The sequence below is a fragment of the Nematolebias whitei genome, chromosome 8 (assembly GCF_014905685.2).
Source record: "Nematolebias whitei isolate Nwh7 chromosome 8, NemWhi1, whole genome shotgun sequence".
NCBI classification, from domain to species: Eukaryota; Metazoa; Chordata; class Actinopteri; order Cyprinodontiformes; family Rivulidae; genus Nematolebias; species Nematolebias whitei.
This window is the reverse complement of record NC_056505.1, coordinates 24,542,397-24,566,490: the sequence shown is the minus strand read 5'-3', so window position 1 is coordinate 24,566,490 and position 24,094 is coordinate 24,542,397. Positions and strand designations below refer to the sequence as shown.

The 24,094-nt window shown below is 38.5% G+C and overlaps 1 protein-coding gene across 1 annotated transcript in view; it reads left to right on the top strand.

The window, feature by feature from the left end:
- fam172a (family with sequence similarity 172 member A) overlaps positions 1 to 24,094 on the top strand; it is a 183,740-nt gene that overhangs the window by 115,222 nt on the left and 44,424 nt on the right. Inside the window, exon 10 of the mRNA XM_037681102.1 lies at positions 9,585 to 9,669. Within this exon, the coding sequence (XP_037537030.1) occupies positions 9,585 to 9,669 (85 nt within the window). The remainder of the gene's footprint in view (positions 1 to 9,584; positions 9,670 to 24,094) is intronic.

The window sequence follows — 24,094 nt, the reverse complement described above, 5'->3', positions numbered from 1 at the left end:
CCGACCAAGGTAACCTGCGCTAAGAGGCAGCAGCTCTACCAAGTGTGCCACTGTGCTGCCGATAATTCACCAATAAAATAATCATCATAAATGCTATTTTGTATTTATAGCTTCACAAGCAAATTATTCTTACACAGAAAAACTTTAATGAAATAGATCCTAATTAACATTTTTGGTATTTAATTGTGGAACCATTTTCAAATGCAACTCAGAGCTCACTACTCTAAAAGAAAATGGAACATTTGCTGCTGAATTACCTAATAATATATTATGAGTGTAATGTGCATAATGTATTGTTTCTCATGTATGGGTCATATATATATATATATATATATATGTCATATGTTCTATGAACTGTTTTTTTGGCAATAAGTGTCTTCAAAACTATTTTTATTTAACAAGTTCTCTCATAAGCAGTTAATGATGTGTATTGTTTTATGTCCTTGATACCACTGACAGCTAAAGGCTCCCACATAGTCGGGCGGACCTTAGTCCGCAGAAGTCTGCGCGTACCGGATTAGACTCGAAGCGGACGCCCGCAGGGCATGTCTGCGCAAAGATCAATTTTTACGACTGTGTACACGTACTCGGTGTTGCACAATAAACTTCCCAACGACGGACTGATTTGTATGCTACACCATTGTATTAAATTCCCCTTCTTCATCCGTGGTCTGGTTTGTTGGCCTTTTCTTTAGGTTTTTTTTTCAAGAGGCAAGCAATCTCTTCCTCCTCGTCCACTGACGCCATGACTGAAATTGTGAGAAATGAAGGAATTTGTCATGAGCAAATTAAAAGCAGGCCCGGAGTGGCTTGCTGGAGTGTCTGGAGATTTCCCAGTGAGCCAGTCTGATGTGTGGGCTGCAGGACCAGCGCTCCTTGTTTTGTTTTTATTAGAACTTTTTCTTAACAACATATAAGCACAGAACACTACTGCCGCTTGCTGCTTGCTCTCTTTTTTATTTTTATTTTTGTGACCTGTCAATCAATCCAGTAGATGTGTCAGCAAATGACCAATAGTCAAACTCAATTTGTCCCAAAAGTAAACACCCCATACCTGCGGAGCTGGTCTACAGCCGATAGGGGTGTATGGACAAGTATGAAGTCTCAACCGTCTGCGGACAATGCCCGCAGTTTCCACGCGGACTGAGGTCCACCCAAATCTGTGGGAGCCTTAGCTGCATCAAAACACACTTTGTTAGGTGTTTTTAAACTTAGTGTATGTTGCACTGAACAAAAATATAAACACAACACTTTTGTTTTTGCTCCCATTTTGCATGAGCTGAACTCAAAGATCTAAGACTTTTTCTACGTACACAAAAGGCCCTTTTCTCTAAATTTTTATTCAAAAACTTGTGTAAATCTGTGTTAGTGAACACTTCTCTATTGCCAAGATAATCCATTCACCTCACAGGTGTGGCATATCAAGATGCTGATGAGGCAGCATGATTATTGCACAGGTATGTCTTGGGCTAGCCACAATAAAAGGCCACTCTAAAATGGGCAGTTTTACTGTATTGGGGGGTGGGGTGGGTCTGAGGGGGTCAGAAAACCAGTCAGTGCCTGGTGTGACCACCATTTGCCTCACACAGTGCAACACATCTTCACATAGAGCTGATCAGGTGTTTGATTGTGGCCTGTGGAATGTTGGTCCACTCCTCTTCAATGGCTGTGTGAAGTTGCTGAAGATTGTCAGGGACTGGAACACGCTGTCATATACGCTGATCCAGAGCATCCCAAACATGCTCAATGGATGGCATGTCTGGTGAGTATGCTGGTCATGCAATAACTGGGATGTTTTCAGCTTCCAGAAATTGTGTGCAGATCCTTGCAGCATGGAGCCATGCTTTATCATGCTGCAACATGAGATGATGGTCGTGGATGAATGGGACAACAAGGGGCCTCAGGATCTCCTCACGGTATCTCTGTGCATTCAGAATGTGCTGTGTGATAAAACTGTTTATTTTAGAGTGGCCTTTTATTGTGGTCAGCCTAAGGTGCACCTGTGTAATAATCATGCTGTCTAATCATCGTCTTGATATGCTACACCTGTGAGGTGAATAGATTATCTCGGCATAGGAGAAGCGCTCACTAACAGATTTACACAAATGTGTGATCAATATTTTAGACAAAAACCTAATTGTGTACATAGTCTTAGATCTTTGAGTTCATCTCATGAAAAATGGGAACACAAACAAAAGTGTTGCATTTATATTTTTGTTCAGTATAGACTAAAAACAAGTAATGACTAAAATTGGTTTTCATTACAAAACATAATTGTGTAAATCTAAAGACTAATTATTTTTTTGTCACTGATATTTGTGACCAGTTTTTTGTATTTCGCATTGTTATTGGTGTCTTACTATAGGTATGAATGGCAATAATACTTGAAATGCCCCAAGTCAGCATTTTTTATATGTTTTAATCTAACCTCATACGATGCATATTTGCAGTGCATACTGTATGTACAAATACCTCTTTGTTTTTGAGTTAGAATGGTAATCCTATGTTTGTGGACTGATGTAGGAGATTATTTTGTACTGGTATATTCTTGATGTTTGGAGTTATTCAGAGATAGTCTGAATGTGCATCCTCGAGCAAAACTTCACCACAAAGAACATAGATATTACTAACTTGTTTAAAGCTGGATCTTATATGTATACATATTGGGTACTGGCAGAATCGCATACAGGAAGGACAGCCTTCATGCTGCTGCACATCCAAGAGAAATATTAGCATTGAATCATAGGTACGCCTTAGGTGGTATATAGATATGGGTGCCCATATGAGTAGATGCTTGTGAGGTTGGGATACTCCAGCTGAGCTCTGTTCTGTTCTCGTCAGGCAGATATAATTCCCTCCCTTGGGAGTTCAAGAGGTCTTTGGAATGGCGAGATGGAGCGATCAGAAGAGAGAAGATGGGATTTAGAGATCAGTGCCTGCTGAGCCAGGTTACAAAGACCCATATGGGTCAGATAAGGGGCACCTGACGTCACAACAAAGGCATAAAATACATAGTGAAGATGAAACTAAAGAAAAGGAGAATAGAAAAGCAAAGGCAGAAAAAGAAAGACTTATCTGTTGACTGGCATAAAAAGTACAAAAAAATGTGAGAAATGTTCAATTATTTAAATCCCGTTGACTGCCACTGAGAAAGTGGAGGCTAGAGCTGTGGAAAGGAAAAACAAAAAGACAAGTACAATATGAATGGAGTGAATACAGATGGAGGAGAGGGAATGAAGGGATGTACGTGGAGATAGATGAACAGCACAGAGAGAAGGAGGAGTGTGAGAGAGAAATCTAAATGATGGTGTACAGCTGGCAGCCTGTCACAGTCTCCAAGGTGTCTCCTGTCACTGTGCTGGCCTGCTGTCACACTCTAGTGGCCTGCCCAGAGCACGCAAACACACGCACACTAACACATACACATACCGTGCATACACAGAGAGAGTATCGTGATGGTCATGAATAAAGCATCCTAATCCATAGAGATTATACAGCCACTGGAGGAGATTGAACGACAGTCTCAAAGAGAGTGAGCAAGAAATGATGCTCAAGAGTTTCATCTGAGTAGTTGGTTTGCAGGCTGTCAGGTGTGTTATAGTCTAGGAGACGTGAACTCAGTGCACCTTTTTTTTTTTCAATCATTCAGGTTTTCAAAAGAAAAAAAAACAAGACACAGTTTTGTAGCTAAATATAACATTTTGTACATTATTGCACAAATGAGCTCACCACAGTTAATTCCTTACTTTTTCATATTCATAACCACTTCCTGGAAACAGTTTTGAACATAAATGTCTTTTTTGATAATGGGGAACTTGCAGGTAGTCTAATTGTTCTCTAACTATTCATTCAACCTTTATTTATACAGGCTAGCCATGGGGAAATTAATAGCTTGATTACCATCTAATATGTATAAAAGTACTTGAAATATATGTATAGATGAATGAAACATTCATTGTAAAGTTGTATAGAGTTTAAAACTATTTAGAACACACAATATCAGTTCTGACCATTAAAGGCAGCACACATCAAAACGGATCACGTTGGACTATACGTCCTGTATACGAGGGGGCGCTGTGGTGTAGAGGTAGGGCGGCCGACTTGGGACCAGAAAATGGCAGGTTCAGCTCCCCTCCGTGCCCACATGTCACGATGTCCTTGAGCAAATCACCTAATCCCAAACTGCTCCCTGGACGCTTACATAGCTGCCCGCTGCTCAGCCTGGGTGTATCTCACTTGTGATGGGTTAAATGCAGAGAACTCATTTCATCATTGTGTAGAAACATACAATGATGACAACACATAGCACTATACAGCTGTTTCTAGTTCAGTTTTGGTTTATGATATAGAAAGTATGGTATGGATTTTTGGCCAAGCCTGAAATCATTAGTATTTATTTATTTTATTTAAGTTATTGCTGGTTTTATGTAAAAGGAAGCATGCAATCATCTGAATGTTTAGTTTACCTAAAAATGTGTGTGTGCATGTGTTTTTGTTGACAATACGAGAGAAGCAGCATGACTTCCACTTTAAACTGAGTAATGCAACAGGTGGCATATCTCACACACGAATGTTTACAGAAATTGTCCCAACAACAAGAATTAAGCATCTCCCTACAGGAAGAGTGGTCGACTCAACTGTCATTGTACCCTCTCTGACTCTGTTGTAATCGTATTGGTTAGCTTTAGCACTTCCTTTAAACACAAATCCTGTCTTTCAGTGTTACTTCCATTTCCGGATTTCAGCTATCCTTGGCACTTGTTTTAAAGTCACAATAGGTAGGGGTAGAAATATTTCACTATCAAATGGGACAGCCCTTCAAGATGCTTATATGGCGTTACTTATTTTCAGTTATTTAACATGAATGGTTAAGACCATACCATCCCATACCAATTTATTTATAGAGCACTTAAAACAGCAACAAGGCCAACCAAAGTGATGTACAATAGAAACAATCAAGCACAGCGGACAAGAAAACATAAAATAAAAATACAAATAGCAGTGGATAATAACTAAATGGCCAACACTGTGGACTACAGACAGGATCAAAACAAATCACAGTGTCAAAGGCAAGGGGATAAAAGTGGGTTTTCAGGCGAGACTTAAAGACTGTGAGTGTGGGAGCCTGCCTGACACGCAGTGGCAACTCATTCCACAGTATTGGACCTGCAACAGAGAAAGCCAGGTCACCTCTGAGTTTGCGACGGGTTTCTGTAACTGAAAGGAGCATCTGGTCTGCTGACCTCAGAGAATGCGTTGAGACATATGTCTGTAGAAGATCAGCGAGATAGGATGGGGCAGAACTGTTCAGTGATTTAAAAACATACACGAGTATTTTGAACTGGATCCGAATGTGAATGGGTAGCCAATGCAGGGATGCCAAAACTGGAATAATGTGCTCTCTATGGCCAGTACCAGTTAAAAATCGGGCTGCAGCATTTTGAACTAATTGTAGACGTGCAATGGAGGACTGATTGATTCCAAACAGAAGCACATTGCAGTAATCGAGCCTGCATGGATCACTGTCTCAAGATTCTTTTTGGACAATATGGGCTTCAGCTTAGACAGCTACCTCAGCTGAAAAAAACAGGATTAAACAATCATGTTTACGTGACTTGTTAATTTTCAGGGAGGGGTCCATTATCACTCCCAAATTAGAGAATTATTTACTTGAATTCCCAAAGGGTGTAAAAATGGGCTTGCTTCATACATCAATGTTTGCTATTTTTCACACATTTTATTAAAAAATATACCAATACAAAAAAAAAACCTTTAAATTGCATTTTACTTTGTATACCAGTAGTTACAAGATATTTTAGCTGACAAAAATGTATGTTAGTGAGTTTGTTTGGTTTTATGCTGGTGCAACACTTTTTGACAATTTGAGTGTACCCAATATTTTTATCAAGTTCATATAAAAACACATTTAATAATAACTTTCATTGACCAGATGAATACAATACCACAATGCTGTAATTCAAAAATAGATTGTTTTTGTCATGAAAGCAACAAAACTCCAAAATGAAGGAAAAGTTTCAAGTCTCATACTTCAATTCTCAAACTCACAAATATAACTGTTTTAAGTTTACATTTTACAAACAGTGAGTAGTAGAGTGCCAAACTTGTAGTGACAACTGGTTCCACAATTAAAGGGATACAACTCCAAAAGCCAAATATTCCTATCACTTTACCTACCTCAAACAAACACAAATAATGGAGACACCCCAACTGTTGGCTTTAATGTGTAAACTCAAGGGGTAGTGCTAGGGTTAGAGTCACTAGGTCACACTTGGTCTCTGTAGATTCAAATGGTATTCTATTTAACGCCAGTCAGAACTCTGAGGTCCACTAATCGGCACTTTTTGGTCACCTACCGATCGAGGCTCAAAATCAGAAGTGACAGAGTGTTTTTAAGATGTTCTACTCTGTGGACCATTCTACTTTTGCAAATAAGAGCTGTGAACAGCTCTTATTTGCAAAAGTAGACTGTTGATCATTTTAAATCCTTTCCTAAAACTCATTAGGATTCACTGGTTTTAAATTCCATTTAGACAAGATGTCTTGACTATTATAGTGCACATTTTTTAAATGGTGTTGTTTTAAGTAATGTTTTGTTGTATTTAAGACCAACTTTGTACATCACTGTTTGTGTATTCTACGTTTTGTACAGAACTTTGGTTTAAAAAAAAAAGTGCTATATAAATAATGTTTGACTTGACAGGACTAAAATTATTTTACCAGATAACGTTGATTATGATATTGTGCAGTAATTAAATGAGTTGTGCCTTGAAAATGTGTTGTTCACTGTATGTGCATACATATTTGTATGAATTCAAAAGCCGTACGGCAAACGTACAAAAAGAAACATATGCACATAAAGTCCTTTTCATTTGTTTCTTTCTTGTCAATCAGTTCAGTAGCTCTATTGATCGATAGACGAGTTGATTGAAGTTATGATGCCAAGCATCAGAGGCAGCCGATGGGATGTGCCATCCGTTTGTCATGTCGTCCTTCTCTAATCCCAGCCAGCAGGCCTTGCCTTTATGTGAAGGCTGTTACGCCTGTGGTCCCCCACAGCTCGAAGGCTTTGTGCTGTGTGCGTGCATTTATGCAAGAGTTTGTGTGCACATGTGTGTTGTTGCCTTGACAAATCTATTCAAACCTCAGCCTCTCTGCCTCTATTGGTGGTGATGGCGGAGTTGTAGGGGAGGGAGGAGGGCATTTTGAAAGACTCCCCTCCTTCCCTTCTCTCCAGCCGCTTTCAGCCCACTGCTCCACAGCCCAGCTGACATCTTCCTCGAGACAGACTGAATGAATTAGAGAAGAAACAATGAGACACTTGATGTAGCAGTCAAGGAGCCCCACTGCTTCTCTGCTGCTCTGTGCAGCTCTGCCCTCAAACTCAGACTCAGAGGAGAGCACATCTAGGGCAAAGCCTAAGATCTAAAAATACACAATATGCTACTGTTTACCATGATGACTTTTCATCTTCCTCCAATGCTAAAGCCCCCAGCTTCCTCCCCTTTTGCCCCCACTCATCTCGCTGCTGGGGACAAGGTACGGAAACCCCCGCAATAAACGAGGGACTATTGTATTTTCAAATGCTAGTAAAATAGCTTTACAGGGCTGATTACATTTAACGTAAAGAATATGTGAATGGAGCAAATTTTTCTAACAAGACAGATTGACTTTGTACAGTAGCTTATTTTTATACTCACGATTGGATAGGAATAGATTATCGATAATCTAAATGTGAATTTCATTCCAGTCATTTGTGTCTTAAATTATCAAATGAATATTTTGTTTGTTTGTTTGTTTTTATAATATCATTCATGAGTCAAAAGTAAAAATGGAACTTTCAGTTTGCCATTCGATAAATGCATTTTTTTACCATTTAGTTGATTTGCTCTTGTCATGAGGTTTATTGTTCTGTTGTAGGGAAAACTTTCATTTCAGCTTCAAATTTCAAAGTGGTTTCACATTACCAGCTACTAATGGCTGATTTGACACAAAATTCAAAGTTTCATTAATTTTTAATCAGTTTCTGAGGCTGCAAAACAAATTGAAGCTTAGACATGTCCACCACCGGTGTCATAAAAAAATAAAACCTTAAAGTTTTTTTGTAAATTTTTTTTGTTAATGTTGTTGTTGTTTCATGAACCAGTTATTTGTACAGCACTTTTGTACTTGAATTTATCTGTCTCTAAGAAGGTTTTGAACCTTCGGATTTGATTTGGAGTAAATTATTATTATTTTTAACTTTTTGTACCCTTTCATTTCTACATTGCATGACAGGGTGTGTCTGTGTCCGAGTGTGTGTGTGTGTGTGTTTGTGTGTGTGTGTGGGGGGGGGGGGTTGCACGCATGTACATTTGTGTTGTAGATTAGCTCTAGAAATTTTAATTCCTGCTTTCAAGCATTAGGGAGTCAGTGTAGGGTTGGCAAGAGTGATAATGTGAAATATAGGCATTTGTGTGTGTTGATGTCTGATAGGTTCATGACTTTGTGAAAGCCCCCATCCGATGAAATGCAGTCACTGACCCACACGCTCAAACTTTCCTGTACACACAACACATTAATGGCTGTCAGGGGGCCAGGGTGAAAGTAAACAAGGGCAGATAAGCAGTGAATCAGAAGGACGCCAGCTGCACGTCCTAATCTCTTTACATTTTTTCTTTCTTCTGTTGAACTTTTATCTTATCTAGGGGAGCGTCTTCTCCAAGCATTCCTTCTCAGCCTCTCTGTCTCTTTCCTCCATTTGTCTTGTTTTTGTTCTAACCTTACAAGCCTCGGCATACCAGTCTATAGCGCACAGTCAGAAGGGCAAACACACTTCGATGTGTTGTCATCTGCTGACCCAGCAAATGAAAGCTCAAAGCAACTAAAACGTAAATCGCCCTATTCTAAGACATTGATACATTTTATCGATGACAACTCAGGTTTGAACCTTATCTGTCTGGAATATCCCACTGTGCCGCAGCACATACAACCACAATGTGCCACACAGGATGGATGAAGACAGCAAAGCAGATAAAGAGGTCTTCTTCCCTTTCTGACAGTGGAGTTGTCAACCACAAGGGGGTTGAGAGGAGTCGGGGTGTTTGCAGGGGGTTATGGGTCAGCAAGCTGGGCAGGCCCCCTTCCCCCTGGAGCACCCACTGATCAGCCATGGTAGAAGGCCTCATCTCTTCACCACAAACAAACGCCGAGCTGTCTTAGCTGCATGTCACAGAGCTTTTAATTGCTTGTTCTTGTCTCCTCTTCCCCCACCGTCCATACTCACTTCTTTTGTGGGTTATTTTTCTCCACCTAACATCCCCACCTGTCCTTTCTTATTCTTGATTTCACCTTGTTCCTTATGTAGTTTTGTTTTGTTGATTTTTCCACATGGCAGTCTCCCCTCCACTTCATAAAATTGTACATTTTCTAATTTTATCCTTATTTTTGTATTTTAAAGAGTGATTTTATTGAATATTAATTTTCTGCACAAGAAGCAGACTCTGAAGGTTTTCATAGAAGCAACATTTAAACCATTAAAGCCTCTTTTTTCAATCGTCAATAATTTTTGTTTCTTCTTCCTACAGTATTGTTGCAACTGGGTGTCCAGTCCTGAGCCCTTGGACACACAGCTTGACTCCATGCTGTTAGACTGCCCCAGAGTTTCTGCAGGTAATAAACGATTGGTGCAGTAATAATATCTTGTGTTCAAATCTGAGCTTTTCAACTTATCTGTTGTCTTATCCATGGTAAGTTATAAAAAACTGAGTCAAGATATGGAAATAAATCTAAAGAGTAAAGACAAATACAATTCAAGAATTGCAAATATTTAATGAAAATTATAATGAAATGATGTCTAAACTTTAGGCACATGTATAAAAATAAGTAATCTGAATTCAATCATAAGTTGAATAAATTGGGTTTTTTACATACCGTATTAATGGTCAGTGATGGAGCCGATAAAGAAATTTGGGATGGGGTTCTTTAATGCAGGTAAGTGAAATTATTTTAATTAATAACAAATTTATATTACGTTTCAAATGTCCCTCTTGTAAATGAGTCCTCGTGGCTCAGTGAGGCTAGCCTGTATAAATAAAGGTTGAATGAATGAAATGAATGTCTTTCACTAATACTTAACAATATTACTTCTTATATGTATGTTTTTGTGTATGTGTGTATTAAATATTTTTGGAACTGGGTAGCTCCAATATTTTTATAGAGCTGTTTGAAAAGAATTGTCAACAAAATAGAGAATCTGAATCAATAACAGATTATTTTAAAACTCAAAAAGACTAAGTTGTTTCCAGATACTTGGGAAACTTGGTGTCAGAGTTCATTTCCATTGCCGTCTTCTTTGTTCTCTTTCATTTTTCATCAAACACTGTCTCCTATATGCATTAATCCTCTCCTGCAGTGTTTGGCTTCTTGTCCTCCTGCCCTCACTGCAGTTTGCTGGCCGTGATGATGTCACGTCCATCATGAGAATGTGTCCTTAATGTAGGATTAGGGAAAAGCTGTAATCCTCAACATGACTGTTGATAAGAGATGATGACTGCAGTGTTGTTTGAAGAGTGACGCACATACAAATATGCACACACTGAGAAACAAAAGGAAAGTTAAGCCTTAAACATACAACATTAAATGCCTACAAAAACTATCCATTCTCTTGGAAGTCAAAGTGTTTTAATGATGTCATAAATCAGTTATGATCAGTATAAATTGGCCTTTTTGACAAATAAAATTTGAAAAAGAATAGAAAAAATGTCTCAGCATCAAAGTGAAATCAAATTTCAACATCAAAATGCCAATTAAAAGATTCATCCGTCCATCCTTCCGTTATCTTCTTGTTCTGAAGTTGGGTTGCATAGGCAGCAGCTTGAGCAGGGAGACCCAATATGTCTTTCCACAACCACCTCTTGGAGCTCTACTGGGAGAATTCCAAGATATTCCCACGTCAGCCTAGAGCAGTGCTTCTCAATTATTTTCTGTTACCCCCTCTCCCCCCCCCCCCCGAAGACGTAAACATTTTCCCCCCCCCCCCCCCCAACTCTCCGCCGCGACTGTAAATAGTATCATTTGTCTATAAAATTGTTATAAGTACACCTCTGTCCTTATTAACATAAAAAATAGATCAACTTACAATGAAGAATAACTTTATTAACATTGATTTTTTTTTTAGTCTGTAACAGAAAAAACTTAAAGTGCATCAATTTGCCTGAAGAAAAAAAAAACTTAAATCTTTATTTAAACTGTAAACATTTTTGACCATTTGATACTGAAAAATAAAGTGAAATATAATAAATAAATATAATAAATTCAAATTGATCAGCAACATTTTAACTCAGGAGTGTGATACAAAACACTTTGACCTATTAAAAAAAAAAAAAAAGCCATTAATGAATAAAACAATTTGTGCTGATGTTTTTTTTTTTTTTTTAATCAAAATGAGTAAGTCAGGATCAATGAGCACACTCATCAATAAAACTAAAACATTTCGAAAGAGGAAAGAGGGGGCAAGTTACCCTCTCGCGTTGAGTTTACTCTTTGTTTCCTGCGAGCTGTGGGTGACAAACGTCCAGAGCGTCTTAAAAACAGCAGCTTAACTGAAGAGGTGAATCTATTTTGTTAGCAAAGAACAGAGTCCTAACATTTATTAAACATTACTTCTGTGAACTGTACTTTGACAAACTCATCGATAAAACTAAAACATTTTTTTCAACGCAAAAGAGGAAAAAGGGGGCAGGTGTCGCTCTCGCTTTGAGTTTACTCTTTGTTGCATGCGTGCTATGGGTGACGTCCAAAGCGCATGGACATAAAAACAACAGCGGAGGTGTCTGAGTTGTTTATTTATCGTCTCAGAGCAGAGGGGAGCGACACAGTTCAAGCATGGCTCTCCAAACAACAAGGCAGTCGTACTTGTTCATTACTTTATTATTAGTAAGCCTGAGAGATACTGGTTCTGCTCCCAGTTGGACAGGTCTTGAAAACCTTCCTAAGGAGGCATCTTTCTAGTGGGCATTCTTACCAGATGCCCAAACTCCTTCAACTGGCTCCTCTCGATGTGGAGGAGCAGTGGTTCTACTCCAAATCTCTCCCAGACAACAATTAAATAACATGTAATGTAAAATAAGTGGTTGCATAAATATTCACTCCCTTTATAGTAACTGTAATAATCCAGCTCAGAGTAAAGATTATTGGAAAGTATAGGTCAGTACATTGATACTAAAGGATTTCCAAGACCCTAAACGTAAAGTTAAATCCAGCATCAAGAAATGGAAGGAATATGGGACATGTGGAAATCTGCAAAGAGCAAGCCATCCTCAAAAACTGAGTGATCATGCAAGAAAAGGAATAGTGAGAGAGGCACTTACAATTTTAATAGGTATTTAAAGCAACTCCTTTTACTCTACATATATATTTAAGCATCCCTTGAAACACCTGTACATATAGCTGCTGAACAGCTGGAACACTTAAATCCTTGTCTCATCTCTTATTTCTGTCATCACTCCTCAGGTCCAGGTTTGTGATTTTTTTTTTTTTTCTTTTTAAAGCTCCTGAGTGACATTATAGTGAATGTATAGGTCATCTTTCACATGCTCCATGTGTCTGTGAACACATCTCTAACATTACTATCTCATCTCACTTACTAAAATGGCTTGTTCCACATGGAGCAGTGTGGGTGGGTGGCCTGAACATCTACCAGTGAATCAGTTTGCTGAAATGTCATCTACCCTTCAATACCAAACTTGTGCTTTATTTCATGTTCAAATGTCATTCCCCCCAGTTTTGTACTTTGACCTATGTCTCTTCTCAGTGACTGTTGTCAATCAAAAGACAGATGTGGTATGGCCAAATCATCGAGGTCACCTTTTAGTAACTTTTGTCATGCCTAACTTTGCCCAAACGCAGAGCAGTTTGACACCGTATCTTTTTGGTATGTATGCACTATTGACTTGGACTGTGTTGACTTCTGCTATTTTAATAGAGCTTAAAAAAAATAAAAAAAAGATTTGGATCTCTAGCCTGCTAACAGAGCTGCCAACTGAGCTTGTCTGTGGTCTTTTGGTGGCAGCTTCTGATGTCAAAGGTTGACTCAGTCATCTTTGTGTCCTTGGCAGCCTGGCAGGTTCACAAGCTGCAGCCATTGTGGTGAGAGTTACAGCAGAGCAACAGAGGTGACAAGGTTGAGGGAAGACTGTCAGGGCATCACAGCCCAGCACTTCACTCAGGACAAATACCACCATGATTGCTGTTGTCTTGGTTACGATGGCTCTGCTCTGTGTGTATGTGTAGGTGTTGGTAATTGGGGGTGAAGATAGAGCCTCTCAGCAACAGAAAATAAACCAGTGAATTTTGCTTTCATGCACAACATGCACACATAGTCACAGACACACATCACGTGAACCACTGCTCTGGTGTGTAGTCAGGCAGAGCTAGGCCTGGGGCAAGTCTGGGGCTGGTGTGGAGAATGGCATATGTTCCGACAGACACACACGAAATGTCTCAAGGCTAGTAAAGTATTGGCTCTGTATCGGCCATGAAGCATCATAGGAAAAGGGGATAAAGGGTAATTCCCACTTTTTCTTTAACGCTGTTTCTGCATCTATCTTTTTTCCCCTCTTCTTTTCAACTTTTGACTTTCTTAATATGTCCACATTTTCCATTTCTCCTACTGTCCGAGTATGTGCACAATTATTAAATACTGATTGTGTTCACCATGATAGTAGGCTTTTGGCAGAAAGGTGTATGGAGATGTGACAACAGAGCTTGACTGCTGTTCTAAATCACTCATGGAGCATGATGGTCAAGAAGGAAGCAATAATGCAAAATGTGGGTGTCTATTTACATCCTAGTTTCTTAAGCAGTGAGAAAACCTGGATGCATTCATGTGTGGCTAGTTATTCTTCCATTTGATTATTCGAAATGCATATTGTCCTGACTTCTCACAGCTGTTAACAAAATGAAATTGTTTCTCTTTAAAAGTCAGTGGTTTAGTGTTTGGCACGGGCCTACAAGGGTCATTAGCAGAACTTTATCGTAAGTGGAACAGGCTAAATATGCACGTCAAGTGAAAGCAATATTTTGGAAGAAAAGTTTTCCTTGCATGGATGAGGAATGTTTGAGTCAGTAAAAGAATAACAGAAATATGTTTTAAAGTTCACTTCTTATCTGTTTTTAACCCATTTTACAATATTACAATTAATTAAAAAAGTGGATAAATAATAAAATCAGAGAAGTAATGTTTGACAAGAAGTCAAATTCTGGATGAACTACAACTTTGTCTCCCTTATGTTGTTTTGAATTATTTTGATTTGTTTGTTTATGTTTCCATTTTGTAGTTTTCAGGGATTGTTTTTTTTTTTTTACTTTGCAGTATTTTCTGGAGCAGTTTTTAAATTTTACTACTTTTAACATTTTTTGATAACATTAAAAATATTTTTGATGTTTCCAAGATTTTACAAACTTTTGCAATTCCATAAAGGTTTTTGGAGATGTTGTTGTTTATTTATTGTCTTATAATAGTGTTTCTGATGCTCTCAGACAGGCTTCAAATGTATGTATTTGTGTTAGTATTTACTGTTTAGTTCAGGTCTTTGGAAAATTGACCTCCATTACAATTTTAAGCACAAATGAGAATAAAAAGTGTTATATTAGTACAGAGAATGATGCCAGCATAGTTTAATGCCCATTTTCCATTTGCTTGTTTTTATTAATTACTCCCTCCAATTTTTAGAAAAGAAGTATTTTTTGTTGATGTTGTTTACTAATCACTTCTGATTTTCTAATTGTTCATAAACAAAATCAATATACTTGCATTACTTTTAGAAAAAAAAAGTCCAGTTATCTTTAATTTTTTTCTTATTTTGGGATGCTACAAAGTGTGAGGTGAAGAAGATAATGTTCAGTGTTCTTCAAAACTTTTTTTGTCATTTAGTTCATAGTCTTTTTGGTCTGGTAAGATGGATGATTGGTTGTTTGATCAGTGAGTCTGCTATTTCAAAGCTGGGAAAAACCCTTTGCTAACAACAGGCACATACATAAGCACACACACATGCACACAAAACTTCCTCGTAGGTGATCATTCATTGTCTAAGCTGATTATTAATTACAAAGAGAGAGCTCCCTGAATGTAAACACTGATTAATGGCTAACAAAAGTAAGTTAATGTCTTACCTGTACTTTAATTACTAACCATGTTCCTATACAAGCATCTCAGCTTAAAGCGGTAATCAACCATCATAGAGTACAGAAAGGGATTTTCTTCTCTTCCTCATTTTCACAACATACATGTGTTGATTTGCTGCAGTGCGTAACTTCCTATATTGGCTCAATTTACTAACCAGTCTGCTTCTTTTTTTTGTTTTTTCCTAAACCAAAAGTTACACATTTGATGAACTTTTTACTTTGGTGTCTTGAAGGATGTGTCAATAATGTGATAAAAACTTTAAAATGAGAAAACATTTCTTTCAGTGTGTTCTTTGACACAGAGGCATGCTGATACATGCACTGCCTTGCTAATGTACGGGATGTGCTTTATCCTGATGTAGTTTTGTCTGTTATGCTCACCGCCCTGATCCATGCACTGTTGACCATGAAACACTCTAGCTGTCAGCACCTCTCTCACCTCATAACCCCCTCCGAACACACATGCACGACACACAACGTTCAGCATAGGCTCCTTTTTTGAGAGCATACTGAGGTCCACTCACATGAACTCTTTGCCCTTCAACCCACTGTTTTTTCAGCTTGGTGTGGTGGAAGTCTGCTGCCCTGGTGGATGCTTGTGTTTTCTTTACACAACTGACACATGTCCCGTTAATGTTACAGGAAATAGGCAGGTAAACTTTGGTAAACTGGACATTAACCTCTGGCCTGTATTCACTGAAGTTGGGTCAGGTTGCTGTCTGGGTCACATTTGTCATTTGTGAGAGATAAAATCATAAAATTGAGAAAACTGCTGATATTAAGAATTCTGGGTGCGTTGTACCTGATAGAATAAAAATGTGGCACTGATTGTGTGAGACAGTAATAGTTTGACTTGTAATAAGGTTTTATTATCATATACTCCCACATTAAAATATAATCAAAACAACTACATAAGCCTGAGTAGCAACCAACATTTAAATAGGACATCTCAGAAAAACAGTTGTCATGTGAAGATTGTGTTTTCATGTAGAATCATTTAGAGTTAAAACGTTCCCATTATTGCATGTTAATTATCACTGGTAAAATTATGTTTAACACCCATAGATAAGGTTTATCAGTAATGGTTTAGTGCCCTGAATACTGGCAAAGAGTTTTTAAAGTTTTTGTACTACTTTATTAAATAATCATAGACTTAATAATTTCTCAGACCACCTCTTGTCATGGCCATAAGTGTTGGCAACACTTTTTTTTTCTGAAAATCAAGCCTTTCTCCCAAAATATTACCGGTATTGCAATTACACATTTTGTTATCCATCCATCCATTATCTTTACCCGCTTATTCCATTTTGAATCACGGGGGTTGCTGGTGCCCATGTCCAGCAATCACTGTGCGAGGGGCAGGGTACACCCTGGACGGGTCGCAAGTCCATCACAGGGCCACATAGAGACAAACGAGACAAACAACCATTCACTCTCTCATTCACACCTAGGGACAATTTAGAGTTACCAATCAGCCTAACATGCATGTTTTTGGTCTGTGGGAGGAAACCGGAGCACCCGGAAAAAACCCACGCATGCACGAAGAGAACATGCAAACTCTACCCAGAAAGGCCCCTGGACCGGGGTTTGAACCAAGGACCTTCTCGCTGAGAGGCAGCAGCTCTACCACTTGCGCCACCGTGCTGCCCCATAGAACTAATCTCCCTGGATGTAGACGGAAGAGAAAAACTGATGAAAGGTTGCAACACAGGATAGTCTGGTCTGGATAGTGGGTGAGCAGCCCCAATCAAGTTCCAAAGAAATTCAAGTTGTCCTGGTTCATTAGTGTCAGCACGAACTGTCCGTCGACATTTGAATGAAATGAAATGTTATGGTAGGAGAACCAGAAGGACCCCACTGCTGACACAGACTGCTCTGCAAGTGTTAAAACCCTACTTCTGAGACTCCAACAGGAGGTTGATTTGAAACAGCAGTGAAGGCTGCCTATGGGAGAGATGGTTGGCAGGCCTCAGACTGACAAAGTCTTCCGAATGGGGGACGAACCGTTTCTCACTTAAAAAAACTGATCCAGATGATAATTTAACCATTTTTGTTGTTATCTACCTGGATTATTGAGCTTACAAACCTTTTTTTTTATTATAACAATAATGTGTGAGAATATAAATTACCAAGTTTTATAAGGTAAAGCCTGAAAATGTGTACAGAACTTCTGTCACAAGGTAGCCTACCAGCATAGCAATGACTCAACCACACATTTAAGATAATACTTGAGTGGTTTTAGAGCAAATCCATACCTAACCCTGTGTGACCCAATCAAAGCTCAGACTTAAATCTATAGAACATCTGTGGGGAAACCTAAACATGACATTTCAAACACTTACCATCCAGTCTAAAAGAAGTTGAGTGAATCTACCAGCCCATATCCATGCATATAAACTTTAAGACTTGATATCATAAAAGGTTGACTTAAGTGGAGTGGAGTAACTTTAGATGAACTGATGCACCTTTGATACTCGGCCGAAGGAGTCGCTCCACAAGAATGTGTCTAAACTTTTTGTAAATAGAACACAACTAAGTATCTACAGTGAAAAAGCTACTGTTTGGGAGAGTACATAATCACTATTTAAAAATATAATCAGTCCCCTGCTGTTAATACACCTGGTAGGTTCAACAAATACAAGATTATTGTGTAGGATGTGCTGTGCTAAGAAATGTGAAGTGAGATTTAAATTTATATCTTAAATGCAGTGTTGTTTTTGACTGCCATTTTGATTTTAGTTTTAGTCTTAGTCTTTTAGACAAAAATACTTCTTAGTTTTAGTCAGTTTTAGTCATTTCTATATTTAATGGTTTTAGTCCAGCTTTAGTCGACAAAAACTTTAAAATTTTAAGTCTAGTTTTAGTCTTTAAAATAAATAGAAAACATATTAGTCTTTACAAATTAATTTGAGTAATTTGTTTTAATAGTGGAATCAAATACTGGTACTCCAAAAATGCCCAAAACAAAAACATTCTCACTTTGTGGCTTTATTTCTCAAAATGTGCTAAAGTGCAATGAAGTACAAATGCCCAATATTATAATAAAAGGGAACACACATGTTAAACTCAAACTTTTCAACCAGGACAATGAAGACATAAAAACAGACTGTCCTAAACCTTGACTATCTTTAACTTGTGCAAACATTCTAAACCAAAATAATAAAATATATCTCTTCTTATTCTCTTAAAGTATGAAATATGCCACTGGAAGTTTTGAAATCTAAAATGAATAAGTCAACCCCAGAACACTAAGTACTGTATACACACTGTATCTGGTCTTTAAAGTATGAAATAAATAAACAACAAAAATGTTTACCACAACATTGTTTAGAATAGATAGGGGCTCTACCCTTTGTGCAGTGTTGCAAAAAGTCCAAACAGAACACTATTTTAACATGTCTTCACCTGCACTAATAAGCTTGGTAACGAGGTGGGTATGCAAATTAAGTTTAACAACCTCGATTCAGTTTAAGGAAAGCACTTCGCTCTAAAATGACTCTTGCTCTATTTCGACAGCCACGACTGAGGTCACCTGTAATGCTAAAGACCCTCTCAGCAAATGCTTGAGATGCTGGCATGGCCAGAAGATCTAAGGCAATAGGTTTTAGGCTCGGATACACAGAATCCCCCTGTGCAGCCCAAAATTCAAGGGCAGTCTCTTGGTTTATAGGCTGTGACAGCTGCTCCTTGAATTTCTTCATTTCCTGCATGACACACGGCTTTGAGAAGCCAGATCTGGATGGCCGACTCGACAAAAACTTGAATCTGGGCCGCTTTCTCAGTGGTCCCACTCCCTCTTTGGTTTCTTCCTCTCCCTCCTTCCCTGACTTCTCATCTTCAGCCTCATCTTCTTGTAAAACAGGTGGCACCAGTTGAGTTATGTACTCTTCTGCTTTTCCCAGAAGTGCCTCACTTTGCTCATCATTTTCAAGGAGTGCTTCAGGTGCAACTGTCGGGTCGAGGTAGCAAGCAGCAGCAATGAGGGGTGAAAACTTAGAATCAGTGTGATCAAGAAAGCAGCTGAACCGTTTGTCCATGTTTGCCTTCATCTTATTTGCCAGGGAAGCTAGGTCCTTGAAAGTAGAACCTTGAGCGTTGGGGAACTCAGATAGATGACCGTGTAAGTCCAGAAGGGCAGGCAACACAAGGGATAAAGACTGTGTGTCACTCTGGAGCATCTAAGTATGCTCAGCGAAGGGGAGAAGTAAATCTCTAAGAGCAGTCAACTTCTGCCACTCACTTGGCAGTAGATAGTCCCAGCTCATCTCATCTGCAACCTGAACCACTGAGTCCTTGATTTGGAGAAGTCGTGATATCATCAGGTATGTGCTGGACCATCTAGTAGGGCAGTCATTGACCACAGTTAGTTGACATACCTGGAGCAAACGCTGTGTTGCCACTGATGACTTGCGAAAGAGCTTGACAAGCAGTCTAACTTTGCCCAGCAGTCGGTTTATACTTGCATCCTTCTGGATCATGTTCACAACGAGTTGCAGTGTGTGTACAACACATGGGGTCCTATCTATGGCTCCAAACCTAGATAGAGAGGACAAAACACAGAGAAAAAGAAACTTTCTTAATATCATATAGGAAATTCAATAAAATTGTCATAAACAGTTGCTAAAATTGATTATAACCTAGCGTATGACACACTAAAAATCTTAACAGTAAATTAAAACAATTTACCTTTGGTCTTGTCCAATCACTTCAGGGTCTTCTGTGAAATCTAAGAAAATGTATCTTTTCTCTTTTGCAAATGTTTTGATTCAATTTATTTATTTAAAATGAAGTATTTTTTGGCCCCCTAACACTTTTTACTGTAAACATTTATCAGACAAATGTTGGTTGTCTCATTTTAAAATGTAATGCAAGTAGTGTTTAGCTAAAATGGGTTTTTGGTTTAAAGGATGCAGACCCGACAGACACATGGGGTAACAGCAACAGGTTTGATATTCAGTCACTCAAACACAACCTATCAGCCATACATCCCTGCATGTTTTACACGTAACAGTAGCCGACGTTAGATTAGCACAACAAACAAGCTAATAGCACGAAGTTAGCATCCACGTGCGCAAGCAAGGACAGGATTTATAAAAATAAAATTAAAAAAACATTAAGTTTACACGAAACTGGAGTTGTGAAATGTGTCACAACCCGTTTGGTTTGTCAAGTAACATTGCATGTATGTACATTACAAAAATAGTAGTTGTAACTAACTTACCTTGGAAAAAATATCAGGGTGGTGAGCCTTAAGGTGCCGCTTAAGATTTGTCGTTTTTTTTCCACCAAGTTTAAATCCACATTTACCTCCGTCTCCCTCGACGATACATTCGGTTCTTCTTTCAGTTGGGTTAAATACAAAATAAGTCCATAAATCCTTTCTGGGTTTGCGTCCACCGAGCCCCTTCGTAAAACGTGCAGCATCTGCCATGGTCCAGTTTGAAATGAAGTCAAAGGTGAGCGCGCGGTGCATCAGCGCGGTTGGGTAGCAGTGGGTGTGACCAATGGGCAGAAATATTGTGCATTCTAAATTATTGACGGACCACCGACAAACATTTTCGTACAGTCTCATCTCGTCAACGAAAACTCACACACATTTCATCACGTTTTAGTCATTAAAGAGCAATGTTTATTTCGTTACCGTCTCATTATTGTCATGAAAAAAGGGGGCGTCGACGAAAAGTTTTCGTCATCGTCATCGTTAACGAAAACAACACTGCTTAAATGCATTTTTTTTTTAAAGAAAAGGATGTGATTATGCTCACTAGAGATGTCTACACTAAAGTCCATGAACTGGTCTTCAGTTTATCCTTCACCATGTAGACTCTATCCATAAGGCATTTTATTGTACTTGTTTTATTTATTTATTTATTTTGCGACTTGTGCTTTATCCTTCATTTTATGGAAATAAATAAATAAGGGAAACAGTTTGTGCTTCATAAATGAAAGTTCAACAAGGTTCAGTGAAACATTTATACGATTTACTGCAGTATATTGGGGTTTTATAATCTCATTATCATCTTAGTGCCAGATTTGCCCATGAGGGCCATTCTGTGTTGACTCTTATTATGTCCACGGAGTTGGCCGTTTGTCCCTCTGTCTCTCGCCTCAGCCAGTCACTGCAACTATAGTCTCTAATAAATACCCCCTCCCTCTTTTTTTTTTTAATCTTCAATTTTGTTTTTTATCATCAAACCTCCCACACCATTAAGCTATTTCTCATTTCTGTAAGGCAGATACAGTTTCATGATTTTCCATTTCATTTTTCTAATTTATTTTTTTAACAGTAGTCCCTTTAAATATATGTGTCCTTGCTACAAACTTTATTAATTCTTCATTTTGTTCACATTTTGATTTTAGTTTAACTAAACTGTGACTTAAAGGTTTGTTGCATTACCCTCAGGTGCAGTTCATGGTCATTTTTGGAAGTTGCTCATTTTATTTGTTCATCCTGAAAGGATTTTAAAACTTAATTTACAACCACGTCTGTCTCCTCTCTCTGTATTCTGGAGCAGATGAGGGCGCTAATATGCAAGGTACAGTAGAGATGGCCATCTGCTGCTTTGGAATCTTCAAGCCTCTTAACTGCTATGGGTGGTGTCCATCTTTAGTCACTCAGAGGGCATCCCCAGATTAGTGCTTCACAGACATGGATCTAATTTGCCCATATGGCCTCTTCTCATTGAGTCGATGCAGGATTTAATCTGCCCAGCTTTTCCCTCTGACCTCAACATGTGACAACTGCTGAGAAAAATAGTGCATAAACCATCCATATGCATCAATTGATGGCCACAGCATTATGAGATCAAGTACAACGATGAAGACGAAAACAGTTTTGAACATATTTATGATAATAATCAGAGGCTTTGTGGAATACTACATAATCCTCGACTTGTGACATGGTAAAAAAAGTTATAAATACCATAACAACAACATGCAGAGTTTGTGTGACTGTGAACTGGTTTTAGGTGCATTCCCTGGTGTGCAATTAATCCAGTAAGCCCACAGGAGCACAGCAAATCCTAACCACAGCTAGTATTATGACTCTTGGCAATTGCCTTTCGTAGTCTTCAGGTATCATTATGCTTTTATTAACAAAGCCCAACTTGCCATTCAGCTATCATCACTGAAACGTTATCTGTCTAACAACCGCACATAGCTATTCCTCATTATTGGCATTGACCTTGTCAGGGAGAAGATGAGATCACAATCAAATAGGTAAAGCTGTTAGCAGCGGTTATGCTTACCATTACAAGAGGAGGGTTTTTTTTTTTTTTTACTCTGAATTTTATCATATAAAAAACTGTACTTCATTAAAATGCTGCATTTCTAAGAATCAGGAGCAAAACTCCTAAAGGCCAAAAAATAAGTACTGGTACAGACAAATCTGTTATGCTAGTCAGACTGTGCATGTCAATTAGACCTAATATACAAAAATATGTTGACCAGTATTTAAATCAAGGATTCAAATAAAGAATATGCCTGTTGAACTACTAACGAATAAAAGAAAGACAAACACATTAAAATAAATTCTTGTTGATCTCGTTCTATTTTGGGTAGTTAGACATATTCGGCGGGCAGTACGGTGGCGCAGTTGGAAGAGCTGCTGCCTCTTAGCGAGTAGGTTGTGCCAGTTCAAATCCCAGCCGGGGGCCTTTCTGGGTGGAGTTTGCAAGTTCTCTCCGTGCATGCGTCGTTTTCTCAGGGTCTCCTTTTTTTTTTTCACACAGACAAAAAACGTATGTTAGGCTGAATGGTAACTCTAAATTGTCTCCAGGTGTGAGTGAGAGTGTGAATGGCTGTTTGTCTCATTTGCCTCTATGTGTCCCTGTGATGGACTGGAGACCTGGCCAGTGTCCCCTGCCTCTCTCACAGTGGTGGCTGGACATGGGCACCAGTGACCCCTGCAACCCGAAAAGGAAGAAGCGGGTATGTATGTATGTATGGATGTATGGATGGATGGATGGATGGATGGATGGATGGATGGATGGTATATTCAGCTCTTCAGCACAATTCCATTCACTCAAAATTCTATAAAATGTAACTTTGTATATTTTTTCCAAACAAATTTATGAATGATGGTTCAACAGGAGGTAAAAACTTGTAAGGTTCCAATTTGAAAACTGTCTTGGAACGTACTACTGACTTCCTACATGTTGCCTTTTCAAAGCTGAACACCACCTCTAACTTGTTTGACATCTCAACATATTTCATCTTTCATCATTCAAGCCAGAAATATCATGTCACATCCATCCTTTCTTTTTTTTAACCTGCTTGCTCCTGTTATGAGGAGATGGTGCCTATCTCGAGAGGTCATTGGGTGAATGGTGAGGAACACCCTGGACAGGATGTGAGTTCATCACAGGGACACATAGAGACAAACAAAACAGACAACTATTCATGCACACACTCATACCTTATGACAATTTAGAATTCAGTTACAATGCAGGTTTTATTCATTTTTATTTTTATTTTATTTTGTTTTTTTGTGGGAGAAAACCAAAGTACCCATAGAAAACCCTTGCATGCATGAGTAGAATATATAAGCCCTATGCAGAAAAGTCCCCAGCCTGAAGCCAAACCCCAAACATGCAAGCGTCATGCTACAAGGCGTCTGTTCTAACCAAGTGCTTCACCGTGCAGCCCTAAATGACAAAATGTTTAACCATGTCATCCACCTCCCATTAGCTTGTTTCACCACACTACTGCTGAACAGCTAAATGCTTTTGATCATTTGTAGCAGTAGTAGTAGTATTCTATGTTATACTCTACATGAAAAATGTAAAATAAATCTACGTTTAACATTTTTAAATTGTTTTCTAAATAGAAAAAACAAGACTGAATGACAGTATAATTGGATTACACATAATTGCTTAAGAAAGTATTAGACAATAGAGAAAAAAATATCATT